This window comes from Capra hircus, chromosome 11 (assembly GCF_001704415.2).
Source record: "Capra hircus breed San Clemente chromosome 11, ASM170441v1, whole genome shotgun sequence".
Lineage (NCBI taxonomy): Eukaryota > Metazoa > Chordata > Mammalia > Artiodactyla > Bovidae > Capra > Capra hircus.
The window spans coordinates 7,148,852-7,172,221 of NC_030818.1; the positions used below are offsets into that span (position 1 = coordinate 7,148,852).

Below are 23,370 nucleotides of genomic sequence, written 5' to 3' on the forward strand. Positions count from 1 at the left end.
CCACACACACCAGGAGACCCATCACCAGATGACATTCCAGCAACCCAGGAAATAAAGCAGCAGACACATTACTCTTTGAATGGAAGATGGCTGGAGGAATTGAAAATTCCTCCTCCACAGAAACGGCTGACACTGAAGGCGCCACGTTCCCTGAGTGGCTCAGTCTAACGGGGCAGCCCGAGCTTTGAGACAATGGTCAGCGGCCATCAGTGTCTGGCTTATTCAGATGCTCCATCATTCAGAGTATACGTGGGCTCTCCCACCAGCCCCCACCTAATTGGCAGGATCCAAAATGATCTGCAGCATAACTACTGTAGCTAGCAGGCTCTTTAAACTTATGGGTTCTGGTTGAATAGGCCAGCATCTCTGTAAGTGCAGCTGCCACTGTTACCAGTTACTAGGATGGACCAACAAAAGCCCCGATCAACCCTCCTTTCTTCTCCCACAGTGGGAACTGAACTGGTCTCTCCTGCTTCCCATTTAATGCCTACTTTTTGCCCTGATTATAGCTTGTCCCTCCTTTTGTTAGGTTGATTTTCAATGTATTCAGGCCATCTGGTCGTTCTTTCTTTATTTAAAAAAAAATGTATGAATTCTATGTTTTTTAAAAAAAGTGTTCAGAGTCTATGAACTCCAGGCACTGTCCTGGCGTTTTTGAGAATAATACAGTTAAGTGACATTTTGTTTCAAGAAAAGTATATATACTTACATAACATGTACAGAGCCCGAAGATTTCTAAAATATTGGTTTTCATTTTTAGGTTTAAGAAGTTTGATCATAAATATTTACGGAAAATCCTCATCCGAAAGAATCTGCCAAAATCGAGCCTTGTTTCTTTGTACAAGAAGCTGGAAATGAAACAAGCGATTGAGATGGTGGAGTCAGGGGTTCTAAGTTCTACAGCCTTTTCCACCTCCCATCAGTAAGTGACATTGCCCTAGAGCTGGACTTCCAGCGTCAGAATTACAGAGAGCAGTAGCTCATTGTTCTATTTAAAGGTGATCCTGGGAGTGAAGAGGCAGAGATGTAACAAAGTAAAAATGAGATGAGTAACATCTACATCTTGGCACCTTGTAGCTTGGTCCATGCTCCATCGATTACACCTAATTTCTGAAAAGTACTTTCTAGCAACAAAAAGGAGAATTTTTTGACATCTTTCTTTGGGAGGGAGGGGCGAGTGAGTTTATAGAATATTTTTAGCATATTTAGAAGTCTTTCTCCTCCTGGTTAGACATGTCTACCCTTTAAGCCCTGCTGATGCGCCTCTGCTAGGCTTACGTTCTCTTCTCCCGTGAGTCGTCTCTTCCTGTCTGCTATGGAAGACCAGGCCTGCATCCTAGGATGCTAATTGGGATTGGGGGATGAGGGGGTAGGAGCAGGAGCTGTGGTGATTGGTGGGATATTTAAAGAGAAGGCTGTGTTTGTAATTGTGTCTCAGGCAAAGCTGTGTGGGAAGTTGGGAGATGGCTTGAGTCTATGTGAGACCAGCTGTGAGCAGGAGCACAGAGGGGCCAGGGGACCTTAGGGAGTTGGTAAAGAGGCAGTGTAGGGAGGGGTAAGTCTGGTACATACTCCATCATTACAAGAGGATCCCTGGTGCTTCAGCCAGAGCACCTGGAAAGCTATAGTCCCAAGAGCTGGTAGACATTTTAGGCCTCTGATGGAGGCTTCCCAGGTGGTGCAGTGGTAAAGAGTCTGCCTGCTGATGCAGGAGACATGGGTTCAATATCTGTGTCAGGAAGATCCCCTGGAGAAGGCAATGGAGACCCACTCCAGTATTCTTGCCTGGGAAATCCCATGGACAGAGGAGCCTGGCGGGCTACAGTCCACGAGGCTGAAAAAAAGTGGGGCATGACTGAGCACACTGACATTGGTCTGAATTTAATAAGAACCCCTTCAGTGTCATGAGAATTATTCCACCCCCTACCAAGGATGCCCAGTTTTCCTCCAAGAAACAGTGTACAAATTGGGGTAAGTAGTCACGATGTATGTTTAGCATAAGTGACTCCAGCCTCTCCACTCTGGCATCTTGAGAAGATCAGGAGTACCCACCTTCTCCTAACCTCCTCATGTTTGAAAAGCAAACAGACAAGAGATAAGAATAGACAGCAATCAACTTGTCCTCAGTGCCTGAGTGTTATTTCTCACCCTTACTTGCTAATGAATCAGAAAAACCATCACCTTTCTTAAGTGGGAAAAATCCCAGTCTGGGAAAAAGATCCAAAGGAGCATCCCTGAGGGCGTCTTGGTATAAACAGAAAGCTCTCTGCCTTATTTCTTGGTGAGACTGTTTTTGTGGTTGGTTGGTTGGTTGGTTGGTTTTACATAGCTTTAAGGAAACTTCCGGTCCTAAAATGAGAAGATGTTGACATATATTAATTGGCAGTGACGTGATGAGCCATATGAGAGCCTGAGACAGGAAGAAAAGTGGGGGATATTGATCTTGTCTTTGCTTAAAATGTTGCTATTAATATTTCATTCATCATTGATAATTTTGCATTTACTTTTATTTTCTACAGCATTGCACTCAAATCCTACTTCACTTAATTCCTGAACTTTTGGGCATCCCCTTACCCAAGGTTTCCCTCGTGGCTTAGACAGTAAAGAATCTGCCTGCAATGCAGGAGACCCAAGTTTGATCCCTGGATCGGGAGGATTCCTTGGAGAAGGGAATGACTGGCTACCCATTCCAGTATTCTTGCCTGGAGAATCCCCATGGACAGAGGAGTCTGGTGGGCTATAGTCCAAGGGGTCGCAAACAGTTGGACACAGCTGAGTGACTAACACTTTCACTTTTTCACTTTTTCACTGTTAATGCTCAACAGGAGAGGTGCAGGCAGCTTAGACCACGAGGAACATCCTCAAACATCTACTCACTAGTGATGTGAGGACTTGTCTGGGTTAGGGGTGCTTATCTCAAATGAGACCAATCTCTTGTGTGCTAAAATATATTTTGGATCTCGGTATTATTTTGTATTGGTCATAAGCAGGTGACCTCAAGGCAAATTTTAATCCAGTTTCATTTGGAGGCTGTGTTTGGATTGAGTCAGTCATTTTTCCAACATTCAAGATTAGCAAGAGAGCCTTATAGCTTAGAGATACCCCCTTCTGTAGCCCAAACTAGTTAGTTAACCGAGGTGGGAGAGGTTTTTTAAAATCGATATTTACTACAAGTCTAGTATTTAAATTGCCTTCATTTGATCTCATCAGAAATCTGTAGGACATCAAGCAAAGAGGAATTCCTCTTCTAAGATCAAAGCAGCTAATTTCTTAAAAAACAAACCTTCATACAATAATAGGAAAAAGAAGTGTGTACTCAGCTCGCTTTTTGTGATTCTCTATGAGAGCATAACAACAAGACGCACACATATTTTTTTTCTTTAGAAGTTGAAGCAATTGTTCTCCAAGAGGTTAAGATTCCTAAACTCGGCGACCTTCAGGAGAACACTACCCCCAGAAGTTGTCTGTGGCACACTGTAGACGATGCTGCTGCTGCTGCTGCTGCTAAGTCGCTTCAGTCGTGTCCAACTCTGTGTGACCCCATAGACGGCAGCCCACCAGGTTCCCCCATCCCTGGGATTCTCCAGGCGAGAACGCTGGAGTGGGTTGCCATTTCCTTCCCCAACGCATGAGAGTGAAAAGTGAAAGGGAAGTCGCTCAGTCGTGTCTGACTCTTAGCGACCCCATGGACTGTGGCCCGCCAGGCTCCTCTGTTCATGGGATTTTCCAGGCAAGAGTGCTGGAGTGGGGTGCCATTGCCTTGCTGATTCTAGAGAATTCCATTACTTTTACATGCATTATTTTATTTGACTCTCAAAACAACTCTATGGCGTAGATAAGTATGTATTTGGATTATTATTCTAAATATGAGGCACCTTGCTTTACCCACGAGCAGTAAGCTCTTCAGAAACATCAGTGGGTGGAGGCTCAAGCTGATTAAAAAATATTTGGTTGCTATTAAAGCGCTGGTGGTAAAGAATCTGCTTACCAGTGCAGGAGACGTAAGAGATTCCAGTCGATCCCTGGGTCAGGAAGGTCCCCTGGAGGAGGGCATGGGAACCCACTGTAGTATTCTTGCTGGAGAATCCCATGGACAGAGGAGCCTGGCGGGCTCAGATACTACTGAAACAACTCAGCGCACAAAGAGATATTAAAGTATTTATAATAAACACATAGGCATAACACACTACACCTATATGACTTCCGAATATTGTCTTTAAAAACTCCCAAATACTTATAAGGTCATATATATATATAGCACATATTGGTTGATTATAATTTAAGAATTTTTCAGTTGATCACATATTGCCAGGTGTGGGTTTACAGTCATGCATGCTGACACCAAAGACATTCTAGAGTCATTCTAGAGTCTAGAATGAAGATTCTAGAATCTTCATTGGATTCTAGAATGAAGATTCTCACTCTGTGCTCACTTCTGTGATGGAGTATTGTCTTTTGGGGAGCCAGGGCCATGATTCTGCAGTCCTCATTCATCCTCAGTGATGGTCACTTTGGTGACCTTTCTAAGAAGACATAAGGCAGCCACACACAGAGAAGAGCTGTTGGTACTGTTGTTTACTCAGTGGGCATGTCCTTTGGTCAACATACATTTTCCTGGATTTCATGTATAAAGCTACTAAAGGAGCATGGATTTTTCCAGATAAATCCAGATATATTTGATCTTTTGGGACTTCAAATTATGGCATGAATATAACATCTACTAGATTTCATACCTACATTGCTGTGTTTAGAATTTAGACCTCCTTTTAAAAATAAATGTATGTATTTCTTGTTATTTCTGACCACTCTGGGTCTTCCTTGCTGTGTGTGGGCTGTTCTCTAGCTGTGGAGATCAGGGGCTACTCTCCAGGGGTGAGGCTTCTCACTGCACCGGCTTCTCTTGTGGAGCACTGGCTCGAGTGCATGCAGGCTTCAGTACTTGTGGTGCCTGGACTTAGTTGCTCCATGGCCTGTGAGATCTTCCAGGACTAGGGATCAAACCCATGTCCCCTGCATTAGCAGGCAGATTCTTAACCACTGAACCACCAGGGAAGTCCTGAAAATTCTTTTTACATTATTAGAGCCTCTGGTTTTTTTTTTTTTTTTTTTTCAAAAGATTAAGAGAAATCTGAACCTTTCATTCAAATACATTTACATCCCTGTTTTCCCAGTTTGATCTTAATGGCCATGAAATTACCAGTGACCTTTTCTTTAAGGTGATCAAGACTTCCTTTATGTCTTCTTCCAGTGCCAAGAGTCTTTTAGTTTATAATTTTACTTTTTTGACTTAGAGATTACTAACATTCAGTTTTTCTATGGCTTTTTATCTTTTCTGTGCTCATGATATGATCATTTCAGGGGTGATTTTGCTAATGAAGTAGCAGGTAGGAAAATGCATGCATCACCTTGGTTGGGTCAGTAATTCTTCCTTATAATTTTATAGCTACAGCTTCTCAGTGTGGATTAATATGAGGCAGTGCCTCTGGGACCCCTGCATTATATACCCAACCAGCAACCTAAATGGGCTTTAACTCAATCTGATCCTTCCCAATATGGTTAATTATAAACTGGGGAGAATGCCAAATTAGATCTCCTATCTCAGGTTTAACTTTATCATTTCCTTTACCCGTGGTTTTTCCCTCTTTGGTCAGTTTATTAGGAACACAGGAAGTGGAACTGTTTGATTAGCTGTAGTTTCTGTTTAGCAATAGATTCCTCCCACCATAATAAAGGAGTGTGTGCAGATGCAGATTGTGGGAACACGTGGGTGTATCCACATCAGAATGAATTTTGTTTGAAGGACATTTAAATAGTTAGGTTGAAATAGCTTGATAATATTGTTTAAATCACTGAGGGTGGTAACTGAATATCAATACTGTTGATATTTTCAGCTCTGAGATATAGAAACTGATTTCACTGATTTAGTAGAAAGGGTATTAGTCCGTTGGCAGGTTGCATTGCTAAGTAAATGCTGGCGTCCTGTGATTTTTCAGGATTCAAATGGTTGGAATCCTTTTACCGGTTGTACATTACTTACAAAATGTCTTTGCTGTTTATTGGCAATGACGCTACTGTTTGGGGGGAAAGAACTTAAAAAGTGGCCTGTATTGAAAGCAGTAACTACTCATCTTTACAATCAATTATCCTAAGACCTTTAGAAGCATGTAATAAAGAATCTACCTGCCCATGCAAGGGGTGCAGGTTTGATTTCTGAGTTGAGAAGATCCCCTAGAGAAGGAAATGACAACCCACTCCAATATTCTTGCCTGGGAAATCCCATGGACAGAGGAGCCTGGCGGGCTGCAGTCTATGACGCCTCAGAGAGTTGGACACAACTGAGCATGCACACACATGTGGAAAATAGTAAATTAGCACACGTGTGCATTTCAAAAAACTCCACCTAGGAAAGAAAAAAAAGTCACAACTCCTTAAGGGTTTATACCAAGATGTCAAGGGAGGTGACAGTATTATAAGATAGGATTAATTTTCCTTAGTTCTCTCTTTTTTTTTGTTCATATGTTCTTCAGTGAGCATATTTAATTCATACAGTAAGTTTTTAGGAATTACAACCACTAGACCCAAGTGACTGAAATTGAATATGTATGTCACATGAGAATTCTGCACATAGCGATGTCATGACTGAGAACCTCCGAGGACAATTGTGCATTGTTGGCTAACCTGGCCCTGACTTGGCTTTTGAGCCCTTTCAGGAGGGGTTGGGGGGTGGAGGTGCTCATGGTCAAGGAGGCCAGAAGTCAACTGCTTCTAGAATCTCAGAGGGTCCAGTGTCTCCAAGCTGGGCTGGTTTTCCTGGTGGAGGTGGAGATAGTTTAACTCTCTTTGTAAAATACGATTTTAGTTTCTTCCCATTATTCTTTAACCTGAGATAAAATCCCTAAAGAGAGAATTCCAAGATAAATGTAACTCAAAGTTTTAATACTGGATAGGTTGTTGTTGTTTAGTTGCTAAGTCACGTCCAACTCCTTGCAACCTGGGGCCTGTCCGGCTCCTTTGTTCATGGAATTACCCAGGCAAGAATACTGGAGTGGGTTGCCATTCCCTTCTCTAGAGGATCTTCCCGACCCAGGGTTCGAACCTGCGTCTTCTGCACTGGCCGGCAGAGTCTTTACCACTGAGCTACCTGGGAAGCATAAATCAGTGCTATTCCAAATGTGACTACCTGGTGTTATCTGTGAGCCTTCAAGGAACAAGCTTATTTGTGCGGACTCTAACGGCGAATGATTTGATTTACATTTTGTGGTATCCTTTCTAAGAATGTATTTTCTAATCATTGATTTTTATTTTTTTATAAACATATCTGTTCATAATAGATATGGAGGAAAAAATAACTGGTTTGTCACCACTTTTTAAAAATACATTAGAAATGGAGGGACGACTATAAAATTCTCAGGCTTGATTAAACTTCTGAAATGTTCAGGCAGAGACAAAGAGGAGGAGAAAGTAATTACTCAGAATGTTCTGTTTCTGTGCTGTATGGTAGATGTGCGCATGCTTTATTATTATATTATTCTTTACGCCTTACATACAGTAGAAATTTTTTATGGGCAAAAATATTTTGTAAGATTTTAAAATAGGAAATTTATATTGTTAATGTAAATAAGTGGTTTGATATGCTGGTAGTAATTTTTCCTAATGTACATTGAAATAAAAACAAACCTATTAAATTTTAAAAGTTATGCATATATATGAGTTAGAATAATTCTCACATTAAAGTTATAGACAAAGAAACCATGTGTTCAAAATGCAAGTCAAGACACACGTGCCAATATTTTCTACGAATTTCCTAAAACAATAGGAAAGCTTATGGAAAAACAGGGGTTCTGGATATTGGAGCTCCTAAAAGTAAATTGATAGTTTTGTGGTTGTCTTGCCAAGATGAAAGAATAACGCTTAGCTTCCCTCCAATGATGTCTCCAGGGCCCAGAGGACAAAAGAAACCAAAAGACTTTCCCCTGAAGACGTGGAGTCCATGAGGGACATTCTGACACGCAACATGTACCAAGTTCGACAAAGGGTGTGTATATAAGACTTGTCCCTACTGCTGTTCTAGGAACGGGTCCTCCAGATATCAGTTCTTGTTCAGGTAACCCTCTCCCGAGCAGCCTTCCTGCTGAGCAACTTCTCTGCTTAGTTTGGAAAACAGAAAGTTAATTGTTATGTTTCTGCAGCAAAATTGGCCCCCATGGTAGAAAGAGAAATGCAGATGCAGTTGCTGGCCTTAGGGGTCAGGCTGCCCCAACCTGCAGACCTGACTTTCCAGGATCAGCAGGGCTCCCTCCCCGTTTAGAGACAGACCGATGATGAAGCTTGTCCACCAGGGAAGAAATATGGCCCCAGGATGCCAGTGGTGATGGAGCTGTCTCAGCATGATTGGTTGTAATAGAGCTCAGAAAACTGGGATGGTTTAGATTAGAATTTCAAAACCAAAGTGCTGAAAGCCTGAGGGAAAAAAAGGGAGACATGTCAGGGACGTCCCTCGCAGTGGTTAAGACACCAAGTTTCTAAGGCATGGGTTCAATATCTGGTCTGGGAACTAAGATCCACATGCCACTTGGCCAATATACATACATATATATATATATTTTTTTTTTCCCCACAATAAAGAGACCTATCAAGCATACTATTTATCAGTTTTAGAAAAGGTATAGAGGCTATTCAGGTGAGTTCTTTTGACATTTTGACTTAATCAAATGACATTTATACTAATGTCTTCTAATTAGGAGCTATTTAAGGTTGAGGATTCAGTGGAACATCCCAATTGTTGAGCAGGGTTATAAGTGAGTTTACTGCTAAGGCCTTGGTTTTGTGACTATGTCATGGGATTCCCCCAAAATCATTTAGTCACAGTTCCTCATTTTCAAGTAGAAGATGCTGAGGTTAGAGGAGTTGTTTTGGTTTTTGTCTCTGTTATCATCATGTCTGACTCTTTGTGACCCCATGGACTCTAGCCTACCAGGCTCCTCTGTCCGTGGGATTTTCCAGGCAAGAATACTGGAGTGGGTTGCCATTTTCCTCTCCAGGGGGTCTTCCCAACCCAGGGCTCAAACCCAAGTCTTCTGCACTGGTTGGTGGGTTCTTTACCAATGAGCCACGTGGAAAGCCCTAGGAGAGTTCTCTCACTTCTTTAAGGTCACAAAACAAATTTGAGTTAAGAACCCAGGTCTTCCAACTGCCTAGCCACGGCTCTTTCCATGACTTCAGAATTACATGATCTGGGGTAGGTGAATGTTTTCTGGCTGCTGTTTTGAGAAGGTCAGTGATCAAGGGGAATGTGTCAGCAAAAGGCCCTGCACCTGCTGGAGGAACACAGGTCAGCAGCAAATAACACGTGTCAAGTACACCCAGCAGCTTTCAAATCTTTCCAAGTGAAACCATTTCAGCAAGACTATCACTTTCTGCCTTAGATAAGTAGGTAAGAACTTCCTGGTCTAAAGAACACCAGCCTGCAAAGGGGTCACAGCCCCAAGGGTGCCTGGTACTGAGACTCTCCCCATGGAGGTGAAGAGTGCGGTTAGGGAAAGTCCTCAGTTGGTAAAGAATCCGCCTGCAATGAAGGAGAGCCCAGTTTGATTCCCGGGTCAGGAAGATCTGCTGGAGAAGGGATAGGCTACCCACTCCAGTATTCTTGGGCTTCTCTTGTGGCTCAGCTGGTAAAGAATCTGCCTGCAATGCAGGAGACCTGGGCTTGATCCCTGGGTTGAGAAGATCCGCTGAAGCAGGGGAAAGGCTACCCATTCCAGTATTCTGGCCTAGAGAATTCCATGGACTGTATAGTCCATGGGGTCGCAAAGAGTCAGGCACGACTGAGAGACTTTCACTCACTCACTGGGAAATGAGAGAGATACTGGAACTCCAGCCCAGCGTAAACGAGGCTGCCTGTCCATCCTCTCTTCTCTTATCACATTCCTAGAGAGTCATCTTTCTTCTATCAGCGCCTGTTCAGCCTGCCCCCAGGCTTCTCCCGTCTAAGCTTTGCAGGATCTCCCTTCCTTGCTGCCCAAGATGAGTGGATAGGTGATAGCGAGTCCTGTGGGGAGAACATACGTGGTAAACCAAGGAGCTCTACCGGAGACAATTTTTGCTTCCACTTTTGTTCCATGAGAGAATGAGACTCACCTGTCCTGCCCTTCCTGTCTTTCCTGTCTCATCCCATCTTTTTTTTTTTTTTAAATTTCATAATATATTTTATTTAACCCACTTTATGAGCTAATGGTAAAAGAACCTGCCTGCCAATGCAGGAGACATAAGAGACACGGGTTCTATCCCTGAGTTGGAAAGACGCCCTGGAGGAGGGCATGGCAACCCACTCTAGTGTTTTTGCCTGGAGAATCACATGAACAGAGGAACCTGGAAAGCTCCAGTCCATGGGGTCACAGAGTCAGACATGACTAAAGTGACTTAGCACGCACGCATGGGCACACATCAAAAATATTTCAATGTGTCATAAAAATGAAAATTACCAATAAGATATTTTATACTCTTGACAAAATGAATGTCTTCAGAATCAGTATGTAGCTAATACAGTATATTGCAGCTGGAATTAGCCACACTTGTTTCCTCAAAGTCTCCTTTATTTTTTTCTCGTTTTTAAAAAATATTTGTTTTTTATTTGTGTCATTGATTAGTGATGTGTTAGTTTTAGGTGCACAGCACGGTGATGCAGTTACACATCTGTATGTGTCCATTCTTTTTCAGATTCTTTTCCCACTTAGCTTTTCACAGAACACTGAACAGAGTTCCAAGAGCTATACAGGAGGTCCTGGTTGGCTATCATCCTGTGTTGACATAGGTCATGTGACTCCTCCCTCCACCACGGTTCTCTTGCTCTCGTGAAGGAGAATTCCAGGATGCAGTTCAGGACAACTGTCTGTCTGCTTCGTTGCTAGTGGAAGACCATTAGCAACACTGAGCATCCTACAGTGCTGAGGATGGTCACAAAGGTGGCATCCACAGTTGGGCATCTGTACCTCCGGGAGGACCGCTCTGAGGGTCACAGGATGGCAGCGCAGCGGGGGCCACTGCCCCTGTGAGCCAGAAGCACGGGCTCCAACCGCAGCTCCATCCTGGTGGGCTGGCCCGGATCTCAGACCTTTCCTCCAGAGCCGCAGATGGCACCTCTGTAATTGAGGCAAAGGCTCAGAGGGCGTGGGTGTCACCTTCTCCTTCTACTAAGCGTTTTTAAAAATATTTATTTATTTGGGTGCACCAGACCTTAGTTGTGGCACACGGGATCTCCCATCTTCATCACTTCCATCTTGCAAGATACTTAGTTGCAGCAAGTGGACTCTTAGTTGCCTCATGTGACATCTGGTTGCCTGGCCAGGGATGGAACCCGGGCCCCCTGCATCGGCAGCCTGGAGTCTTAGCTTCTGCACCACCAGGGGGTCCCTCTACTAGTTTTGTGCGTGACTTTCCCGTGGCCTCCAGAGGCTGGAAGCCGTGCAGAGATGTCAGCACATGTTTGATGCCCCCTTCTTTCTGCAGACCTTGTCCTACAACAAATACAACCTCCAACCCCAGACGAGCGAGAAGCAGGCGAAGGAGATTCTGATCCGCCGTCGGAACACCTTCAGGGAGAGCATGAAGAAAGGGCACAGCCTGCCCTGGGGGAAGCCGGTAAGGGGCGACGCCAACTCACCCCGAGCTGGGCCAGTCCCCGACCGGGGCCTCCTCGGGTGACTCCTATCACTGTTTAAACAAACAACCACTCCCTTGGCGCCAGAGTAAGACGAAGCGAAGAGGGTACGGACAGCAGACACCCCCTTCTCTGAGCCCATGGCTTTTGGGGCCCAAGCTCCAACCCACAGTAACATGAGGCTAACGGTCCATTGTCTGTTTTTAATCAGGTTCCTAGGGGGCCTTTGGGGCCCAAACTGTCCCTGGGGTTGTTTTTGTTCGGTCAGTCAGTTGTGTCCAACTTTTTGCGACCCTGTGAACTGTAGCCCACCAGGCTCCTCTGTCCATGGATTTCCCAGGTTAGAATACTGGAGTGGGTTGCCATTTCCTTCTCCAGGAGATATTCCTGACTTAGAGGTCAAACCCAGGCCTCCTGCATTGACAGGTGGATTCTTTACCACTGAGCCACCTGGAAGTCCATGGGGTACGTGGCAGCAAACTGCGCCTGCTCAGGCTGGGCCAGTGACTGGAACATACTCCCTGCACTGTGAGGCTAGACGAGCGGCCAGAGATGGGACTCCAGGGGCCCCTCCATGGACATGGGGCCCAAGGATCAAGGAAGCCTACTTCTCCACCAGGAAGGTACAGAGAGGAATGTGTTCTTGCCAAGATTCCTGGACCTTATCTTCATGGCGCCAGCTGTGCGTCTCAACTGCTCCTTTTGAGGCCATATCTTGGGCTTCCTACGTGGTTCATCAGTAAAGAATTTGCCTGCAATGCAAGAGACACAGGAGATGCGGGTTCGATCCCTGGATCAAGGAGACCCCCTGGAGGAGGGCATGGCAACCCACTCCAGTGTTCTTGCCTGAGAAATCCCATAGACAGAGGAGCCTGGCGGCTGTAGTCCATAGAGTCGCAAAGAGGTGGACACAGCTGAGCACACACCAGGCAATCTTATAAGGAGACGCTGGATGGACGTTGAGTCTGGAGTAGCTCCTAACCTCTACCCTGATCCCAGTGGGCCACAGGAGGAACTTGGAGGGGTTTATCATGGTCTGTTTCATCAGGATAGGAAAGGGAAAAATATTGAAGGTGGAAGCATTGTTTTCCTTAAACTAAAGTAGCTGAAAGACAGTGATGCAAACAGGCTGCGCCGTTGTGACTCTGTATCCTTCTCCTTGTTTGCCATGTGATGCCGTCAGTTACAGGGGCTAACTCGTCTTTTTATTTCTCCTGTTGCCCGCAGGCTGGAACCAAGAACATCCGCTACCTCTCCTTCCCCTATAGCAGCCCTCTGCCAGCAGGCAGAGACATGAAGGTGGCTGAATTCACAGGTAACTTGCATCCAGGGCTGCCTCTCTTTATTTTCAGGCGTGTAGGTCAAAAGGAAAAATCAAGAATATTATGTAAGTACACACATGACAAGCAAAAGAGAACACAATCGTTGTTATTGTCCAGTTGCTAAGTCATGACTCTTTGCGACCCCGTGGACTGCAGCACCCCAGGCTTCCCTGTCTTCGCTATCTCCAGGAGTTTACTCGAACTCATGTCCATTGAATCAGTGCTGCTAGCTAACCATCTCACCCTCTGTCTTCCCCTTCTCCTCCTGTCCTCAATCTTTCCCAGCATCAGGGTCTTTTCCAATGAGCTGGCTGTTCTAATCAGGTGGCCAAAGTATCAAAGCTTCAGCTTCAGCATTAGTCTTTCCAATGAATATTCAGAGTTGATTTCCTTTAGGTTTGACTGGCTTATCTCCTTTCAGTCTAAGGGACTCTCAAGAGTTTTCTCCAGTACCACAGTTCAAAGCATCAATTCTCCAGCACTCAGCCTTCTTTATGGTCCAACTCTCATATCCATACATGACTACTGGAAAAACCATAGCCTTATTAATTGAATTAGTAACTTTATTGATAAACAGTGAAATTTATGTAGTTTTTATTTATTGAGAAATATTACTAAATTTTTTTTTCAGCCATTTAGAAATGTAACAATCAATCTTAGCTCAGGAGCCGTACCAAAAGATCCAGCAGGGTGATATACCTGGGGGTCACCAATTGCTGACCCTCGACTTAGAGAAACATAAAATGGGCAGGTTTTTGAAGGGATAGGATTCACCTATGGTTTATAAATTAGAAGAATTCTCCAAAGTTGGCTAAATTTTACTAAAATGCTTTCACCAAATTTACGGATTGGATGTTTCCCATTTAATATCTAATGCATGCTCAGTCGTGTCCGACTCTCTGTGACCCTCTGGGCCACCAGGCTCCTCTGTCCATGGGATTCTCCAGGGAAGAGTACTGGAGAGGGTTGCCAGGACCTCCTCCAGGGGATCTTCCCAACCCAGGGATCGAACCCGCGTCTCATGCCCCTCTTGCATTGTGGGTGGATTCTTTACCACTGAGCCACAGAGAAAGCCCTTAATATCTAATACTTAAATAGAATTTTAGAATTATTGAAACTGACTATTGTGCTCATAAAAGCTGTTATTTTAAAATGTATATAAATTGATTTTCTATTAGCATAAAGTGACGTATGATATGCCATGTTCTCTGTTTCAATATTACAAAATTTTCAAGACTAAAAAATCACATTGGAAATTTAAATAAACAAAACACATAGGATTTGAGAATTAAACGTTTGAAGAATGAACATAATTATTCCTTACAATGAAACTTTCTCTGATATAAAAGCATGTTTGTAATAAAATCAAAATCAACCAATAGAGAAAAGCATAAAAAGAAGGTTGAAAGCACTTGAAACCCCAACACCCAGAGATATTCACTGTAGAGTATCTTGGTAAGCATCCTCTACAATTCTACCTACATCATTCTGATCCTTATCCTTCCAGAACCTGCTTTTTTTTTTTTTTTTTTTTTTAAATTTTTTCCCCCTGTTGTCGGAAGGACCTACTTGGCTCCTCGGGGCTGGGGCCCGGGGCGGTGGAGGCCCGAAGGCCAAGGGCATGTGAGGTGGCGGCGGTGGGCAGAGGTCCTCAGAACCTACTTTTTTTTAAAAAAAATCACACATAGCACTACATGATACATTGTCACAGTATAGTCATTGTTTGGGAATTTTTATAAATTGTCCAGTTCACTCAGCCCTATGTTGTGGTAACATTTTGATGTCAATAGATAGGAGCCTAATAATCATATTAATGGCTTCAGTTCAGTTCAGTTCAGTCGCTCAGTCGTGTCTGACTCTTTGCGACCCCATGAATCGCAGCACGCCAGGCCTCCCTGTCCATCACCAACTCCCGGAGTTCACTCAGACTCACGTCCATCGAGTCAGTGATGCCATCCAGCCATCTCATCCTCTGTCATCCCCTTCTCCTCCTGCCCCCAATCCCTCCCAGCATCAGAGTCTTTTCCAACGAGTCAACTCTTCGCATGAGGTGGCCATAGTACTGGAGTTTCAGCTTTAGCATCATTCCCTCCAAAGAAATCCCAGGGCTGATCTCCTTCAGAATGGACTGGTGGGATCTCCTTGCAGTCCAAGGGACTCTCAAGAGTCTTCTCCAACTGACAGTCAATTATATGAGAGCCCATGGGCTTCCCAGATGGCACCGTGCTAAGGAATCTACCTGCCAATGCAAGAGATGCAGTTTGGATCCCTGGATTAGGAAGATCCCCTGGAGGAGGAAGTGGAGACCCATTCCAGTATTCTTGCCTGGGAAATCCCATGGACAGAGGAGCCTGGTGGGCTATTATCATCAGGTCACAAATACTCAGATAGGACTAAGCAACTGAGCATGCCCAAAGAGAGTTTTGGACTCTTAATTCTGTTTCATTGGTCTAGTCATCTATTCCCAGGTCACACTCTTGTAAGTAGTATTATTTTATGATAAAAAGAGCTATCACACAAAATCAAACAAACAAAACAAAATAACACCAGCTATAGGGTATATAGTAGTTTAATTTTTAAAACTCTTCCGGGTATAAACAGCTGGTGCTGTTAGGTTTCTTGAGTGATAGACAGCCTGACAGCCTCGTCATCTCTTGAGATGAATGTCAATATCACAAGCTCTGGTAGCAGCTTCCACTACTAATGTACAAATCTTAAATAGTCTTATAAATAAAATAACAGCAGAATATTAAAGGCTTACTGTACCTTACAAAAAAGGATTTATCCCAGAGGTGGGGTTTGTTTAACATTTGGAAATGCACATGTATTATTCACCAGGTAAATCGGTCTAACGGCCCTTTCAATAGATGCCGTAAAAGACTTTTCATATATGCTCTCAGTATAAATGGCAAAGTCATAGGAAAATATATATAGGACTTACCTGAAGAAAGCATAAAGCTCTACTTTTCCATGCTTCACTACCTCTTTGTAAAGAGGAGAATGTTGGTACCCCTCACAGAGAAAAGTGTTGCCCTCAGTGAAGCCATTTAGCACAGATAAAACCCTTAGACCAATGCCTGCAACCAAGTAAGTGCGCAAGAAATTCCATGCTTGTGCTCAGTCGTGTCCAACTCTTTGCGACCCAATGAACTGTAACCTGCCAGGCCTCTCTGTCTATGGGATTCTCCAGGCGAGAATACTGGAGTGGGTTGCTATTTCCTTCTCCAGGGGATCTTCCTGATCCAGGGATTGAGCCTGAGTCCCCTGCATCTCCTGTATTAGCAGTTAGATTCTTCACAACTGAGCCACCTGGGAAGCAAGAAATATTAGCCATTATGACTGTTACTACTGAGGGACCTCAAAGAAGTCTTGACTTGGGTAGATAGGGGTATTCTTCAAAGGAAGATGATGCTTTAAAATGTCAGTTCGATGTGAATTAATCTAGACATTAAATGAAATCTTAGTCCCAGTGAATTTGTTTTCCTTCAAATCTGCTCAATTGGTTCTAAATTTCATGGGTTCTTTTTTGCTGCTGTTGTTAGTTGCTCAGTTGTGTCCAACTCTTTGTGACCCTATGAACAGTACTCATTGACCTCCTCTGTCCACGGAGTTTCCCAGGCAAGAATCCTGGAGTGGGTTGCCATGCCCTCCTTTAGGGGATCTTTCTAACCCAGGGATTGAACCAGGTCTCCTGCATTGACAGACAGATTCTTTATTGTCTGAGCCACCAGAGAAGTGCCTCTAAATTTTGTTAGGTGAGCAAAAAGAGTGGGTAACCCAGAAATCTGAGAAGGGAAAGTAGTGAAGTGGGACTTAATTTTATCAGCGAATTGTAATCAAATGTCAGATAATTGATATTTGAGATACTGCTCCATCTGTGTCTGGGCACAATTGTTTGCACTCACTTTCTTTCCAAATCTGAAGTCTTCATCCTGCAGGACAGGGTCAGCGCATGCCCACCAGGGCTCTAGGGGAGGGCGGTGGGGCATTCAGCAGATAGTGCCCTGATGTCCCCACAGCTCACCGGACTGTGATGTGGGGATCACTGTCCCTCCCTACTCAGCCCTTGTCCTCCTGGGTTAGGACACCACTTCCCTAGATGTGTGGGAACTTCTTGCTGGATTGAGGCCGACATACACTCTTCCAAGGCTCTTTTGCCTTTGGGGCCCACTTGGTGGTATAAATAGAGAGGTCCTGCCTGGACACCCCTCCTAAAGCCCAGGAAGACTGGGACAGGAGGAGCAAGCTCTGTGGATGGACTGTGGCAATGGGTGCCCAGCCATGTGACTTTACCTGATGCCACAGGTAAGCGTAGGAGCTGAAACACCAGGAGGACTACGCCACCCTCTAGTTCCTGCATCTGGATATGAAGTCCCCACTCTCGGATCTTAAGTCCTGTTCTTTCTTCCTTTCATCATACTGTCCCAGATCACGACGGCAGTGACTCAGAACTCCCTCCCATCACGTTCAGCACACACTCTCCAAAGGAGTCGATTCAGGAAAGACGATGGGCACCTGAAGTCATCCCGATGAGGAGCTTACACAGAGCAGCGACGCCACCGCACTTTGGTTACCGAAGAAATGCGAGCCGAGAAGAGCACCTGGGCAGGGGCGGAAGGGCAATTTTGAGGCCCAAACCGCTCTTTCACGCAGTGGATGAGGAGTTTGAATCCGAGGAGGAGAGTGAGGAGGAGGCCCCAGCATTTGGGTCCCTACTGTCATCGGAGCTCAGACCTGGCGGGGACTGCAACTTGTCCCACAGCCCTTTGCTCCAAAGGAAGTAGTATCGTGGTGTCACGTCCACGGGATTGTTTCTGGGTTTTTCCGGAGTCCACTGTCTTCTGATTATGTTGAAAGCAGGATGTTCAGAGGTCTGGAGAGAGTTATTGAGTTTGGGTTTTTGGAAGCTATTAGACAGCAAGACTCTGTATTCTATAAGACATGATTCTGTAAGACTCTATAAGGGAGATTTTTCACAGGACCAGGAACACACTTGCTGGTTCTGCCATATTCTCAGCTGTGCTTCATAGCCAAATTCTCTGCAGAGGACAGACATCCATCCCCGCAGGAATTATTCACTAAGTGTGCGCTTAGTGTAATTACTGAGATACAAGCAGGACTGGGCAGCAATTCCCCTTGGCTCTATTCATGTCTGCGTGTGGTGTTTCTCAGTCGTGTCTGACTCTTTGTGACCCTTTGGGCTGTAGCCCGCCAGGCTCTTCTGTCCATGGGATTCTCCAGCCAAGAAGTCTGCAGTGGGTTGTCATTTCCTTCACCAGGGCATCTTCCTGACCCAGGGATTGAACCCACAACTCCTGCACTGGCAGATGGATCCTTAACCACAGAGCTGCCAGGAAAGCCCTTGTACAGCATCGGTGGTCCATAAGACATCTCAGAGCTGGAGGGACGCTGGAGAAGGTGGTATCAGACATTCTCATTTTCCAGGGGACAAAAGTGAGGCCTTGAGAAGCTGGCTGGTGCCTCTTCAGCATCTGCTTCCCTCGGAGGCCATGGGCTTCTCTCTAGGACAAACGTGGACGCCAGGGGCTGACAAGGGCTATCTTACTGTCCTGGATTTCTGTTTTGTAAATGATGTTAACTCAGGGTTCTGCAGCTATGGTGGAGGTGACGTCAGAGGAGCATTCTGTCTCTCTCCTTCCCAACCTGGGGTGTAAGACTGCTTCTGGTATGTTTGTGCTGCGTAGCTCAGTCATGTCCGATTCTTTTGCGACCCCATGGACTGTAGCAGCTTGCCAGGCTCCTCTGTCCATGGAATTTTCTAGGCAAGAATACTGGAGTGGGTTTCCATTTTCTCCTCCAAGGGATCTTCCCCACCCAGGGATCGAACTCTTGTCTCTCGTGTCTCCTGCATTGGCAGGCAGATTCTTTACCACTGCGCCACCTGAGAAGCCTAGTATGTCTGACAGCTTTGTAAATTAGGAAAAGTCATTTTTTATATAAATAAAATCAGCAAGTATGTTGATGTTGTCTAGAGATTTTGCAAGTACGTTTTATCCACAAATAATGCAGGTGGTTTCTTGGAGTTTTTAATTGTTTTTTTTCCAAACTCAACTCTGTCAAGTATCTTATTTCTAACTCCTCCTGAGAAAACCCAGCCACACAGACAGAAAGCTCTTTCTTAGAACATCAGTCTGTGTTAATTGTTAATTGGGCCATAAGTCACTGGGAATAAAAGAGACACCTGCCTCAGAGCTGGCCACTCCTCTAATTAGCAAGTGATATGTTGTTTCATCTGCCCACAGTATTTGATTTAATAAATTCTTTTTCTTTCTGAGACTCTAACCAGCTTCCAAGCCAAGGATGCTTAAGAAGTATGACAGGTAAGAAGTCACAATTCCTGCCCCACTCCCAGACATTTTAACTCAGCAGAGAAACTAGAACCGTGTTGTAAAACGAATGAAGGGGGTCACCACTCTGTTTTCAGGCAGAGCAACGCGGATCTGGGATCAATGTGCACGTGTGTGCAGTCGTGTCCGACTATTTGTGACCCCATGGACTGTAGCCGGCAAGGCTCCTCTGTCCATGGAATTTCTCAGACAAGAATACTGGAGTGGGTGGCCGTTTCCTCCTCCAGGGGATCTTCCCAACCCAGGGACCAAACTTGGGTCTTTTGTCTCCTGCACTGGCAGGCGGGTTCTTTATCTCTAGTGCCACCTGGGAAGCTCGCAGCGGCTGCAGCCAAATCATTGATTGGGAGTGTGCATCTCCCATTCGGTACAGTGACGCGAAAACGTGAATTATCCTTTAGGCAATTATTTGTATTTCTGTATTTTATTTCTGTTGACATATTATCTTTGAACTCAAGGAAATATGAGAAATATAGCCAGTTAGAAACTTTTGAAATAAAGGGTCACCTAGCACCGTGGCTCTGGACCAGTTTAAAGGGAAGGAAGGTCCCACAGGGTTTCATTTATTTTGTTTCCTCACAGGAGTTTTTTTTTGGGTGACTAAGAGCAAGTGAAACTCGGATTCTGGGTTTCGCTGGTGTTCTGTTTCGCCGGTGAAGGCTGCCCTTGTTTTGAGTTTGTACTTGTCCCAGATCCGGTTCAGGAGGCAACCCTGTTATTTAACTATACTGTATTCAAAAGGGTCTGTGTGGCGGGGACAAGGGTGTCCCCAAAGTTACAAATGCAGAGTTAATAAAAAACAACGAATCAGAAAGAGGAAAGGTATTCTTAGAGGCCAAAAGGACAGGTCCTCATCCAGGGACCCGCCCACGGGAAAGTCACACAGAGCAGGCAGCACTAGCCAGCATGGGTTTAGCAAACAATGCTTGCTGCCTTCCACCCACACCCCTGGAGCTGAATTTCAAGTTCTGAATTTAGATAATACTGCTGGGATTCCTGCAGTTTTGCTACACCACACTTGGGACTTCAGGCAGCTCTCTGTTAAAAATATCTGCAAAGAATATTCATTACATTTCAGTCATGACAACAATGAAAATGAGTATTTGCAAAGCAGGGCTTCCCAGGTGGCTCAGTGGTCAAGAACACACCTTTCAGTGCAACGGATCCAGGTTCCTTCCCTGTGTGGGGAAGGTCCCTGGGAGGAAGGCATGGCAAGCCACTCCAGTATTCTTGCCTGAGAATCCCATGGACAGAAGAACCTGGCGGGTTACACTCCAAAGGGTCACAAAGAGTCAGACACTACTGGACAACAGCAGTATATTTCATAGTATTTTTATTTTATGCATTTTATGTTTTGCTGTTTGCTTTAGTCCCTAAGTCATGTCTGACTCTTTTGCAACCCCACAGACTGTGGCCCTCCAGGCTCTTCTGTCCATGGGATTTTCCAGGTAAGAATACTGGAGTGGGTTGCCATTCCCTTCTCCAGGGGGTCTTCCCAATTCAGGGATCAAACCTGGGTCTCCTGCGTTGGCAGGCATGTTCTTTACACCTGAGTCACCAGGGTGTCTCCTATTTATTTTATGATATTTATATTTTATATATTTCATATATATTAATATAGATTATATATATATGTGTGGTATACACACACACACACACACACACACACACACATATATATATATATATATATACATCTTTGCAAACTGGAGATCCAGGAAAGCCAACGGTACAATCCCACTGAGTCCAAAAAGGCAAGATAACCAGGAACGCTGATGGTGAAGGTCTCAATCCAATGGCAAAAGAAAATCAACATCTCAGCTCAAACAGTCAGACAAAAAGACAGAATTCACCTCTTCTCAGTTCAATTCAAGCCATCATGGGTTGGATGATATCCGTCCACAGTGGGAAGGACTGTCTGTTTTACACATTCCACGAATCTGAATGCTAATGTACTTCCTAAACACCTTCACAAGGGTGAATGAAGAAATCAGTGAGTGAATACTGGTGGCTTAAAAATATGTACAACCTGAGAGTTGCGAATTAAGTTTTATTTGGGGCAAAATGAGCACTGCAGCCTGGGAGATGGCACCTCATCTCTGAGAAACTGCTCCAAAGAGGTGGACGGGGGTGAGGGGAGGTCAGTGTATATGTAGTTTTGATGAAGGAGGAGTGTATGCTTAATTAAGCACATATTTTTTTGTAGAAAGTTTCTACTAGTCTCATGAAACTTTGCTAGTCATGAATAGTCATTACCATGAAGGATTTTAGTGTTTTTCTAGATTTCAGGAGATACAGGAATTGGGCTCATAAAAGCAGCTCCCGAGAATATCTAACTATCTGAAGACCTGCCCTGCCAGTTTCTCTTCCCAAGCACAGACTGCCTCGTTTCTGCTATCCGTCCTGAATTCCTTCAGGGAATGTTGAGGGTCCCCAGCTGCAGGAGCACATGGCTTTATCCTTGGAGGGGTAGATGGCAAGAGCCCACAATGGCAAGTGCCGATTTGTAGTCAACAACAACACTGTCTAGGCAGGCTTCTTGATCTATGGCCTGCTGCGGTGCACACTAACGTGTGCAAGGTTTACTATTGTTTTTTTCTAGAATCTAAAATTAGTGTTTGAAATATGAGTTGTGTGTTCAGTTGCTAAATCATTTCTGACACTTTGCAACGCCATGGACTGGAGCATACCAGGTTCCTCTTTACTTGGGATTTCCCAGGCAAGAGTGCTGGAGTGGGTTGCCATTTCCTCCTCCAGGGGATCTTCCCGACCCACGGATCAAGCCCGCATTTCCTACATTGGCTAGAGCTACCTGGGCTTGAACTCTAGCAGTTACTCAATTAATGGTAATTATTCTTTTGAAGTAGAACAAATACTACTTTTACTTTTAGAAAAATCACTTGTCTGAGACTACCCAGTTAGTGAAAATATGTGATAGGGTGATAAAAATAGATTCTGGAGTCAAACTAGTTTTAATTAAAAATATGGTTTCATCTTCTCCAGCTAGGTGACCCCCAGAAAGTCACTCTACTTTTCTGTGCCTCAATTTCCATATCTACGAAAAGGGGGTAATAATAGTTACTATCTACTTTGTGAGATTACAATGAATTTTAAAAATTCTCCTTGAAGATCCTGAAAACAGGGGCTTCCTTGGTGGTCCAGAGGTTTAAAACTTTGCCTTCCATTGCAGAGGGTGCGGGTTCAACCTCTGGTCGGGGAGTAAGATCACACACGGCTTATGGTCAAGAAAACGAGACATAAAGCAGAACCAATACTGTAACAAATTCAATAAAGACTTTAAACATCAATGAAAAGTCCCTAAAACAAATCTTCCACATGGTATGCCTTCAACTGATATTTATTTAGTTTTTGCAAACTGCTAGTTCACCTGATCCTATATGGAAATGTGGTTCCTGCAGTTGAGAGGTCTCAATCTGGGAAGTCAGAATTCTTGCTTCTCTGCTTGAGTTTTCATCTCTAGACTTTCTCTAGCTCCCCACAAGGGTCTATTAATGATCTGCCACTAAGTCGTTCACTAGCTGCTTGAGGGCAATCACCAGGGCTTATTCATTTTTATTTCTTGAAAGCCTAATAGGGTACCTAACACTTAGCAAAATGATTTTCATGTTTACATTAAACAGACTCAGATAAAGGAAGCATGCATATCAAGTTCTTGCTCCATCAGGGTTGTTTAAGAATTCTGTAGGTTTTCTGAGAGAGTGTTTGGTTTGGTATAAGATAAGGAAATGAACACGAGTTTCTCTGAAACTTAGATAGTTCATACAACGGAGAATATGGAAACCAAGAAACAATAATGGCAAATATGACTCAGAGAGGTAACCAGTCATACTCATAAAATAGAGCAGTACATCTCTGCATAGACTGGTAACAAGGAAAACAGGTTGAATACAGGGTGGGGAAGTGTTTGTCAAAGGAGGCTAGAAAAAATGACAATGGTGTTTCTGATATGAATGTTTAGGGCATTTGTGCCTTGGTATTATGCAAGTAATCCAATCACACACAA

General features: G+C 44.3%; 1 protein-coding gene across 1 annotated transcript in view; it reads left to right on the forward strand.

Annotated features, from left to right (window-relative positions):
* Nucleotides 1-18,974, forward strand: part of SLC9A4 (solute carrier family 9 member A4) — a 52,488-nt gene extending 33,514 nt beyond the window's left edge. The window contains exons 8-12 of the mRNA XM_005686302.3: nucleotides 761-922; nucleotides 7,939-8,035; nucleotides 11,506-11,637; nucleotides 12,884-12,971; nucleotides 17,407-18,974. Of these exons, the coding sequence (XP_005686359.2) occupies nucleotides 761-922; nucleotides 7,939-8,035; nucleotides 11,506-11,637; nucleotides 12,884-12,971; nucleotides 17,407-17,762 (835 nt within the window). The 3' untranslated portion in view covers nucleotides 17,763-18,974. The remainder of the gene's footprint in view (nucleotides 1-760; nucleotides 923-7,938; nucleotides 8,036-11,505; nucleotides 11,638-12,883; nucleotides 12,972-17,406) is intronic.